At 38.0% G+C, this 11692-nt stretch overlaps 2 protein-coding genes across 3 annotated transcripts; one reads left to right on the top strand and one right to left on the bottom strand.

Moving 5' to 3' along the window:
• The first annotated feature begins 285 nt into the window (after positions 1 to 285).
• On the top strand, positions 286 to 2465 carry LOC103437331 (L-ascorbate oxidase homolog). Its single transcript, XM_008375807.4, has 2 exons — positions 286 to 1869; positions 2010 to 2465. Exons 1-2 carry the CDS (start codon positions 512 to 514, stop codon positions 2308 to 2310), a joined length of 1659 nt encoding a protein of 552 aa, XP_008374029.3. The 5' UTR covers positions 286 to 511; the 3' UTR covers positions 2311 to 2465.
• Positions 2466 to 6306: 3841 nt separating this feature from the next.
• Positions 6307 to 10657, bottom strand: LOC103437329 (transcription factor Pur-alpha 1). 2 transcript variants are annotated; one of them, XM_008375806.4, is made up of 5 exons: positions 9984 to 10657; positions 9860 to 9907; positions 7267 to 7407; positions 6906 to 7148; positions 6307 to 6769 (listed from the first exon to the last, which is right to left on the bottom strand). In XM_008375806.4, the coding sequence occupies exons 1-5, from the start codon at positions 10290 to 10292 to the stop codon at positions 6617 to 6619; spliced, it is 894 nt and encodes a 297-aa protein (XP_008374028.1). In that variant the 5' UTR covers positions 10293 to 10657; the 3' UTR covers positions 6307 to 6616. The 2 variants fall into 2 exon arrangements, with proteins under 2 accessions (XP_008374028.1, XP_008374027.1); XM_008375805.4 differs by having other exon boundaries at positions 6906 to 7151; positions 9984 to 10623.
• Between the last annotated feature and the right edge of the window lie 1035 nt (positions 10658 to 11692).

Here is an 11692-nt window from a genome sequence, read left to right as displayed (position 1 = left end):
TTTTATGCTACTTTGTGGTGTAAATTTAATCCTATCAATAAACAAACAAAAAAACAAAAAAGAAAGTTTCTCAAGTTAAAATGGCTCATTTTATGTATTGCAATCTCCCGGCACAATATTTTCGGTTAAAATAACTACCTTTAGCCACGGGTGGTTGAATCTTTTGACGTGGTCTTGGTTGTTTCGTTTGTGCATGCGTGTTTGTGTTTGTCAGGGAGAAGGGGTCCAAAGGTGAAAAAATAGTAGGAAAAGAAAATGAAAGGGCGGGCGCAATGCAAGGGACAAGAAAGAAGGGCGGGCTGAGAGACGTTTCCGGAAAGTTAATTTGAGCGGTGGAAAAACTGTGAAACAAGTGTATAAAAAGGGAAGAATTGGGAACGAGAAAGATCGTAGAAGAAGAAGCAACAATCTTCTTCAAATAAAACCATAGATATCGATAGGAATTAATAATTATATATTGCGTGAGGAAAGGGTTGAAATTAATAGATCGATAGGAATAAGAGAGAGAGATATGGCTTCCGTGATGTATGCGCTGTTGCTGTGCCTTACAGCCGGGGCACTTTCAGTGGTCCAGGGCGAAGACCCTTACCTGTTCTTCACATGGAATGTCACCTACGGAACCATCTCTCCCCTCGGAGTCCCCCAGCAAGCAATTCTCATCAATGGCCAGTTCCCAGGACCCAACATCAACTCCACCTCCAACAACAACATCGTCCTGAACGTCTTCAACAACCTCGATGAGCCATTCCTTTTGACATGGAGCGGCATCCAGCAGAGGAAGAATTCGTGGCAGGATGGAACCCTTGGAACCATGTGCCCCATCGCCCCTGGCACCAACTTCACCTACCGCTTCCAAGTCAAGGATCAGATCGGGAGCTACATGTACTATCCCGTCACTGCCATGCACAGGGCAGCAGGCGGCTTTGGTGGACTCCGCATCAACAGTCGTCTGCTCATTCCCGTCCCCTATGCTGATCCCGAGGATGAATACACCGTTATGATCGGCGACTGGTACACCAAAAGTCACACCGCTCTCAAGAAATTATTGGACAGCGGCCGCACCATGGGAAGGCCCGACAGCATCCTAATCAACGGCAAGAACGCCAAGGGAGACGGCAAAGACGAGCCCCTCTTCACCATGAAGCCAGGGAAGACCTACAAGTACAGGGTCTGCAACGTGGGCTTCAAGAACTCCCTCAACTTCAGGATCCAAGGCCACCCCTTGAAGCTTGTCGAGATGGAGGGCTCCCACACCGTCCAGAACACCTACGAGTCCCTTGACGTGCACTTGGGGCAATGCTTCTCGTTGCTCGTCACTGCCGACAAAGAGCGCAAGGACTACTACATGGTAGCCTCGACCCGATTCACCAAGACCGTGCTCACCGGCAAAGGCATAATCCGCTATGAAAACGGTAACGGCCCTGCATCCCCCGAGCTCCCCGAAGCTCCTGTAGGATGGGCCTGGTCTCTTAACCAGTTCCGTTCCTTCCGCTGGAACCTTACTGCCAGCGCTGCCAGGCCTAATCCTCAGGGCTCGTACCACTACGGAAAGATCAACATCACCCGTACCATCAAGATCGTCAACTCCGCCTCGAAGGTGAATGGCAAGCTCCGCTATGCCATCAACGGAGTCTCCTACGTGGAATCCGAAACCCCACTCAAGCTGGCTCAGTACTTTGGTGTGGCCGACAAGGTCTTCAAGTACGACACCATCCAAGATGAACCCCCAGCCACCGTGGAGGACAAGGTCACCTTGGCACCCAACGTTGTCAACCAGACCTTCCGTGGCTTTGTAGAGATCATCTTTGAGAACCACGAGAAGAGCATTCAGTCATGGCATTTGGATGGATACTCCTTCTTTGCCGTCGCGTAAGTCCCCTAGCTAACCCTACCTAGTCTCTCTCTTCTATGTAATATGTAATCTCTACATATTTATACCTAGCTAGGTAGCTAATATTACTTACATATTCATGTATAATATAATCAATCAATGCTACTCCTACGTGCAGCATTGAGCCCGGGAGGTGGACCCCAGAAAAGAGAAAGAACTACAACCTTCTGGACGGAGTGAGCAGGCACACCATCCAAGTGTTCCCCAAATCCTGGGCGGCCATAATGTTGACCTTCGACAATGCCGGAATGTGGAATGTGAGGTCGGAACAACCGGAGAGGCGCTACCTCGGACAACAGTTCTACGTGAGCGTCCTGTCACCTGCACGCTCCCTCAGGGACGAGTACAACCTCCCAGAAACCACCCAACTCTGTGGCATTGTCAAGGATTTGCCTAAGCCCCCTCCATACAACGCTTAAACGATCACATCGTCATCCACTAGTATATTATATATATGCTAGCTAGTACTGTAACACCAAAAGGAATGGCCATCAAGCAATGGATTGGCTGATTGATCATGATTGTATCAACCCTTTCCAAAATGCAATAAATTTACAGTTCTAATATTATCATATATCCATCTCTCCCGTTCCAGCCCACATTACCAAGTCGATGCTCGCTAGCTAGCTATGAATTATTAACAACATTAGACTCAATACATACATATAATATAAAAAAATCTGAAACATAAATATATGGTTTAAAAGAAGAGAATTTTAATGAAAAGCTCTCGGTATTGTCACTTTAACAAAAAACCACATTTTTACACTAAAAAGTCAATCATGGTTGAAAGTTCTAGGATGAGTACTAGTTTAACCTAGAGTGGGGTGAATAGGATCAAATTTAAAAATCCAATTCAATTTTCAATTTAATTTTCAGTTCTCAAATTAAATCCACATTCACATCACATATCAAACTATCATACTCATATGCAATTAAAACGATAAATAAAAAGTGCACACATGATGTAGGATTTAACGAGGCAAAACCCAACACTGGGAAAATCCTCGGGCTTCCAAGCCAGGACAAACACTAAGAGAAATAAGTACAGAAAGACTTACAAAACTTATCAACTAGACACACATACTAGTAGGCAGTTTTGTCTCCGCGCTTTACTACTCGATCTCTCTTCAGTCTTCGAGTTGAAGTGGCACGACACTAACGCGATCGTCAATCACCTTTTCCTCGAACTTTGCAAGATACTAACTTGATCATGCAGAATGCTTATATGATGAAGTGTTTATTTGAAAAACAATCAATTACGAAAATCACAAGGCACATTTTCATAATTGACATTCAATTAAAACCTTAAATGAAAAACAGCATGAAAATAATATTTTCTCTTTAAAAACGCATGTTGTTGAAACCACAAGATAGCAGCAATATCAAAAATATTTTTCCTTATTCAAAACACCAAGATGCTGCCTCTCAAACTGTTATCAAGGAAAAAAGGTTACATGCATATGCAGCTTCCATCAAAACAGTTCCTGACCTCCCTTATAAATACATAAATATGCGACACCCTCTTTCAAGCCCCCTGACCTCTCATATATATAAACCAAAGCACGACACCAATTTCCCAATGATACGGACGACACTATCTGATAAAGATAGCAATCCATGTAGTTAGATAACTCTCACCAAACACGCAATCAGATAAGTTTGAAAACATGATTTAATAATTAATATAGATGGGATAAGTCATTCTAAAAGGATAAAACACACAATGAGTAAAAGTCCTATCCCAAATACAATAACATGTGATATAGATGTAGTTGGATGCATGCGTGCAAACATACTTAAGTGGATGTCTCTGAAACGCTTGCCAGTTTTGTGATAGAGAGCCAAGAGACAAACTTAGACTAAAATAATTACAACGGAAAATATGTACTAGTCTAAGATTACAGACTCAGACGTTTTGTTTAGGAATAACCAATTTTACCCTAACAATGGTATTATTTACTTTACCCTTTATTTTGTCTTCATCGTTAAAACTCAAAATTTTCAAACCTTTTTCATTAGTTTTCCTTTAAAAAAATTTATATTTCAAATTAACTCTTTGGTGGATACCCTTCATCAAATTTGAATAAATTTAGTATTAGCTTATCCTGGTTTCCGCTTTATTTTCAGACTATGTTGGCTTTCCTAGTTTTTGTTTTGTTTTTAGACCTCTAATTTAGGTTCGGCTTTAGTGGGTTAGGTTTCATGTCCCCCCCCTCTATTTTTTCCTTGTATCTTTGTTGTTTCTGTTTTTAGAAGGGTGAGGTTTATGTCCCCTCTTCTTTTCATGTATTTTTTTTTTAGGAAAACTAATGAAAAGGGCTTGAAAACTTTGAGTTTTAATGATAAGGACAAAATAAAGGGTAAAATGAATAGTACCAGGATTGACTTTTTAGTGTAAAAATGTGGTTTTTCGTTAAAGTGAACAGTACCGGATGCTTTTCGTTAAAGTTTCCTTTTTTTTTCTCTCTTGTATTATGAGGGGTTAGGTTTATGTCCCTCTTGACTAGGTATACTTTTTTTTTTTCAATATCAATAAAATTACCGTCAAGAATAAAAAATATAAAAAAAAAAATTCTAGAATGCACCCATAAGTATTTTTTTTGTTGAAACCCATAAAGCAAATTTCAATAATTAAATTGGTGATGTAAATGAAACCAAAATAACGGTTTGAGTCTTTATTGATATTATTACATATCTTTTATTATTATGCTATTTATGTGGAGAGTTGACTTCAGTCTAAAACCTAAATGCATAAGGTTTGAGTCTATAACAGTTAGGGACTAGAAACCGTAACTAAACTATCTCTTTCACTTAACATTGGTTAATTTTTTTTTCAAAATTGAAAAAGTAACATTTAATGTGGAAGTTAATTAGAGTGAGGTAAAATGACACATATCAATTGATTAAGTGAGCATACACTATAGGTATGGTGGTGAGCAAAAATGCTCCCTAAATTTATAGACAAAATTTGTAAACTAAAATATGTATCACCAATATGAATGAGCACGTTTATCAATACTTATGTAATAAACCAATCATCAATTTTCATGTCCTTTAGTTTTCAAAATTTTATCTATAAATTTAGTCTCCCTAACAATACCAATAAACTAATTAATATTGGACAACAATGTTTTCGTCCATGGTGGTAACCAACATAAAAAGTAAACTTTGATTTGTCCAAGTAAAAATGTAAATGTTAATTTAAATTAAACAGTAAAAATTTGTTAATCATAATTGAGTAACGAGGTGCACCCTTAACGCTATAATAAACCACATCTATCTATATGAATGGGGGGGGGGGGGAGATTATTTTCCTAGAAATCTTAGGGATTATGTGATCGTGACCGTTCATCGTATATCATGCAATCAGAAATCATTCTAAAATTTAAAATTAAATATAAATAATACCTAATGAAAACTTCTATAATGCCAATTGATTATTGAAGCCGTCATGAATCCACGTATTCGGTAGAAACGAACCGAAGACAATATAATTGTTTAGTGGCTTGAATTGATGGAGGAGTGTGCGAAGTCTCATAGTGAGTTAGTCATAATAATTTAGTGCGAATGCACCTTTGACGAGAATCAAACCTAAAACATCTTACTTACAGGTGAAGAAAAATACTATTAGACTGTAATACTAAATAGCACACATATTCAATAGTTGAAATCTTAAAATCTGCAACATTTTCAGTTGCTTTCTACCAACACATCTTCGGTAGCTTAAATCATCTTCGTAAGCCGTCATTAACAATGGGTGTACAACTTCGGGTGGAGCACGAGCCACTAGGATCGAGGTGTTGGTCGATACTTACTACATGTTGAAATCTATTTTACAATGATGGGTATCTCTTGGTTCTTGGAAATGGTATTTTAATTAATTTGGTGAGTAGTTTCTAAGGGTATTTTACAGAAATGATAGGTAGATACTTACTAAGGCTATTTAAGTAAAGATGGTAAATGGAGGGCCTACAGGGTTTATTCACTAACTACGATATGTCTACGGGTAGCTCTGTTTCCTTTAAAGCAGTTCCATGAAATACTAGATCAATCTGTAAAGGCAAAAGTGCATACACGATGCCTCAGAGAAAATTTACTCAGGAAAAGAAGAATAACTAAATAATTATATGCAGCCCTAGTTATGTAGATATGATATTGCACGATTGCCTGGCACGGTAACACTTGCTGCTCAAGCTAAATCATCTCTACAATCTGCCGGCAGACTGACGACTAGTATAGCCCTCCTCAAAACCAAGTTTTTCCCCCTCCTCGTAATTTTTAACATTCAAGGGTAACATCACCAACCACAAGGTTACACTTAAAACAAGTGACAAGTGAAAACCTGCACCACAAGCCATAAAACTAGAAACAAATCAAGTAGATGCATTTGTGCTACTGAACAAAATATAGCAGAGCTGGAATGGTCATTATTATTAAGCTGGAAGGTTGACAGACTATCAAACTCAAGTTACATGTATCTTGTCTGTTTTTTGTGTTATTGATGTTCAAATTAAGCTTGGCAATCATCTCCGAATTCTACGTTGAGCAATCAGAAAACGGATATTATTTCAGACTTGAATGAGAGAACAGAAGAAGAGAATAAAATAACAGAACACAGCTGTAAGGAGAATTCCACCCTAATCAAAACACCTACTTGTACCTCTAAAGCAGTCTTGATATACTGGAATTATTGGTTTAATCACCAAACCCCAGGGGAAGGATTCATCTCTGGGGAGAATCCACTGTCCGAACATTTGCACCTGTCATTCCTTCAATTCGGTCTTTGGTTATCTCCACAAAATGACCTACTATTTCATGGAACTGCTTGAGCCCTGACAGGGGGAGAATTATGGAGGACCGATCAGAACCTGCAACCTGCAATTTAAACAGAATTCTAAAGATATTATGATTTCATTTACTGCCAGAAACCTAAAATAAAAAAATATAAAATGAACAAGCAAAATCCTTCTAGAGTCTCAAAGAAAAAATTCTTTCACTTCCTGAAGCATACCTCAGATATTCTTAGGAAATGTCCCCTATTATTATTCCCAAGATCAAAGAAGAATCTCTTTTGATCAGCTCTGATCACTTTAGACACCCCCATGTTACCAATTTCATCTTGTGCCGGCAACTCTGCGGATCTGTCAACATTCAGTTCAGAAGTTGGAGCAGTTTGACTATTGTGGCCAGATATGAAGCCAGCGCCTACGTCATCTGAAAGCCCAACAAGGCGCTCTGAAGGTTCAGAACTTTGCTGCTTTGGCATGGAAACAACCAGGTGAAAATTCACAAGACTTGTAAGTCACTCCCAAAAGAGAAACTTATATTACCTAGAAAGTAGGAAAGAGTTTATGCATGAAAAACAAGGACACCTGATTCGGCAGTATAAAAAGCCTTGATGCTTCATTGATATCAGCTAAAATGTTTCTAAATGCTGCCCACCCTTCATCTCGGGTGCTTCCTGCAGGAACAATGATAGTACTGCGATTTCTACTAACAGAAGCTTCAGAAACCTGCACCAAACACGTTGTGAAGCTGTGTACATACACAACAATGTTTTAAGCATTTGACACCAAGTACCTTAATAGGATATATACTATGCTCTAAGCTGTTGGAGAAAATAAAAATAAAAATCCCAACATTTAGAATGTCAACGAGTTGAAGATCTTAAGTAAATGGTATGTTTCCTATTGATGTCAGATTTTCATCCAACGACTTAGGCATAGAAACTTTCCCCTTAAATTACTTCACATCAAGGAATCTGGGCAACAAATACCATTTAGTAAGTACCGTAGGGCTCCATGTTATATCAAGCCCACAAAAATATTCAAATCATTCACAAGCTGCTCCAGCCCAACAGTAGACATGAGCTACTGAAAAGTAGAAGATAGAGTAGTCCTTCAACAGTTGTGTCAAGCACAAATAACTTTACCTTAGTCTTAATAAGATTTGAGCAGTGATGCAAAAATCTGGAAGTCTGTCTAAGATATTGATGACTAAGAATTTATAGAGAACCCATATGGAAATAGGGGGTCATTTGATTTCTTCCCAAGGTGTTGCTGAAATTCTGAAATTTCGGCAACACATCAAAACCGTATCAATACAATTAAATTTCCAATATACAGCAGAATTTTCTAGCAAATCCCTAATAATTTAACCGTGTAGGATGTATATCTCTGAAATAGGATGTATATCTACAAAGCACTTAGTTGGGTTCCCACAACTTCTCGTCTTTATAGCAAATGCAAACCTTGCCCTAACCATGTCTTTGGGGAGATGGGAAAACAAAATATCCTACCCACTTTAGACAAAAACACTATATGGCATGTTATAAGAAAATAAAAAGGAGAACAGTGAAAATAAATGCTAGAAGGATTATGAATTATTCATTCCAATGATATAGATTTTCAAGTTTTGGCTTTTCAAGTTCTATAGTAAACATTTAAATGGGCTGAAATTGTAATGATTTGGGATAAATGCGGGTTAATGTTTATTTTTAGAAATATCTAAGTATTTTCCTTTCGGGCATAAAGTAGAGATTTCCTAAAGTTCCCTTTAGAATCTCCATGAATTGAATAAAATAGCAAATTTTAGGGAACCTTTACTTGTATTTCTACTGATCCGTTCAACTATATCCAAATTTTCAACCTTATCCATGATACACTATTATGCTAACATATATCATAAAAAGTAAAGACGTGTCAGCTGCCATTGGTCAGAGGTAGGTGATAAAAACCCCCAAGACCAAAGATATTCCTCATTAGAAATAAACAAGGGAAAGTTTTATAAAAAAAACAAAGAGATACTAGCAAAGTATGTATAAGTACAAAGGTGAAGCAAAAATCAGTATAAGACACTCAGGAAACAGAGACAACACACATAAAATGTCTGCACGTGACATCACCACCACTGGTGGTTCTTCACATGAAACTGGATCCCAAAGTGTTAACCAATCTCCATCTCTACCGTTAAATATCCTGTTAATTCTTCTTACTTCACAAAAACCATCAGAGTTATTTGATGGACCCATACATTCACCAACTACATAATCCTCCATCCAAACCTTGACTTAACAAGTGACTATTACCCCAAGTGCTTTGGAATATTTAACAGAAAAATGCTCAAAAACAAGTAGATGCTAAACTACTTTAATATGAAATTTCATGGATACACTTTCGAAACTTGGGGACTAGAAACATTTAGTGAGAGAAAAGTTTTGAAAGCAACATTAAACTAGAAAATCATCCTCATTATCCATTAGAGGAGGAAAAAGTATTTATGAATTTGGTGGTGGTGGTGGGGTGGGAATGGCAGGGGAGCAGAGGGAAAAGTATTGCTTGTTGATGATTCATTACTTTTGTCGTCCAACTAAAGAAGCCAATTTCTGAGGCATTTCAGGGGACTCCTTATAGAATCAGTCTCTTGGTCTTGTGTAAAGTTTGAAGAAAAAGGGTTCTAAAACAATTCACTGTGAAATTAAAATAGTCCTTGACTATTCATCTGCATAGATTTCTGTGCTTAATTTATCGATAGTTTCCCTAAAACAAGGATGAAGGATGTACATATCAATACCATGTAATCCAGAACATATCTACACACCCATAAATATATGTACACAGATGGAAACATAATTGTTAGCATACAAATCTTAATTATGAAAAAAATATTAGAAATACTGAATTAAGGTCAGGTGAAGGTGATGAGGCAACCGCAGATGCAAGGCTAAATTGGTGTGTGCCTAGTGTGTAGTCAAATGTCATTATGCACACGCAGGCAGATGCAAGTAAGTAAAACACCAAAAATTGATCCCAAGTAAGTAGAGTCTGTAACTAATTCAAGGATGTGGTTGGAAATTAGCATGAAAATTTGATCGGATGGGATACTAATAAGATTTTCGAAACAGACGATAGAATATATTGCCAAAAAAAAAAAAAAAAAAAAAAAGAGAGAAAGGGAAAAACGGACCTTCAAGAAGCGGCCCCTGCGATTTTCGCCAATGTCAAAGTAGAAGACCTAAGGAGGAGAAATTTAGGTCAGTCAGAAAAAAGAAACTAAAGAAGAAGAAAGCATGAGGAGGGAGGGAAGTTACCTTGGTGTCGAGCTGCAATTCCTTGCTGAAGACTTCCTGGTCGTCGGAATTGACATAGTAATTGAAGAGATCGAGAAACCAAGAGATGCCGGAGAAGGGAACGATGATGGTGGACCTGGTGGCCGACGTCTTCTCGGAAATTTTGAGATAGCGGCCGCGAGGGTTCTCTTTGAGATCGAAGTAGAAGAGCTTGTGCTCAACCTGCAGCGTCTTACACAGGAGCTCGACATCATTACCGCCGCCGCCACCTCCACCTCCACCGCCTACTGCCGCCGCACCGCCTCCTACGCCCCCCGAACTCCCTTCCATCTCCAAATCTTTCTGTTTATGTTATTTCGTAATCCTAATCCTAGTTCAAATAAATAAAACTTACCGCTTCGCCACTAGTACTGGTTATTGAGTTGAGAGTTTTGAGACTTGAGAGTTGAAACAAACCACCGACGGAAGCTGTGGTGCCCTGGTTGGTGGGTAACTTGCTACTTGGTAGGTGTCAGCCGTCAGATCTCACTTCTCAAGCTCCTCGATTGCCAGTTATGCAAACTAGGGTTTTGGGCCTTGGGAATGTCATGTGAGGGCGAAATTGACCCACTCTGACTCAGCCTCCAGTTTCCACTAGCCACTTTACGTTAGGAGCGGTTCCATTTGGTTTTTAGTTGAAATTGAAAATCAAGCTTAACTTATTGTTCGGTTCGACGAGGTTTTTCTTTCGGATTTTTTTTGGGTTCAAATTAGCTCGGTTTTTTTTCGATTCGGTTTAAATTATATATATATATATATATATATTTTTTTTTTTAGAAAAATATGAGAATTGATGAAGCATGTTGTCCTAAAAATCGCAATCTCTTACTGTAAGAAGATCAAATGATTATACCATAGCAGGGGTAAAGGTATAAAATCACAAGATGCATTGTGATTATAGATTGAGACACAATCAAATTCACCACCACAATTTTTACAGTTTGACAATGAGAAAATGCAAAGTAAAAAACACTTGTCGAACATTCAGAGAGAAACAAAAGATAAATAAGATAGTTGCTTGGGAGAAAAAAGAGGGCTCAAAAAATTTGGGCTTCAAGTTTGCCCTTCAAGATATTTGAGTTTAAAAATTGGGCTAAAAAATAAATACTCAATCCGATTTGTCTCATGAACTATCACCAAATTTTTGATTTTCTCCTGAACTTTTTAATTGGAAAATTAAGGACTTAAACTAATATTTTTGGCTGATTTGCCCTCTGCTGTTAATTTTTCATTCATTCCATCCAAATTTTTGTTAAATGAAAGCACGTACACAACATGTGTGCGTAGTTCGGTCGTTTCATTATTTAAAATAATTGAAAACCTTAGATTTCTAAAATATAGACCTATGCAAATATGTGTGATTCTATAACTTTTGTGTCTGAAGGTCTAGTGAAGTGACGCTTTTGTCCACAAAGGAGAGTTATGTGGTTTGCTCATGATAAGAGTTAACGTTAATTTAGATGAAATCTATGAAAAACTAATGGTAGGGGAAAATTGGCCAAAAAAATTAGATTAAGTCCTTAATTTTCCAATTAAAAAGTTCAAGGGGAAATCGAAAGTTGGATGATAGTTCAAGAGGCAAATTGGCAGTTTACTCTAAATAAAATTAAGGGTAAATCTCAGTTGTTTCTTTGTTTTCAACCTTCATATATCAATTTTTTTTCATCTCAGTCTGATATCTAAAGTTATAA

The sequence above is a fragment of the Malus domestica genome, chromosome 03, assembly GCF_042453785.1.
Source record: "Malus domestica chromosome 03, GDT2T_hap1".
Lineage (NCBI taxonomy): Eukaryota > Viridiplantae > Streptophyta > Magnoliopsida > Rosales > Rosaceae > Malus > Malus domestica.
The sequence above is the reverse complement of the archived record's forward strand: the minus strand, read 5'-3'. Positions and strand labels throughout refer to the sequence as shown.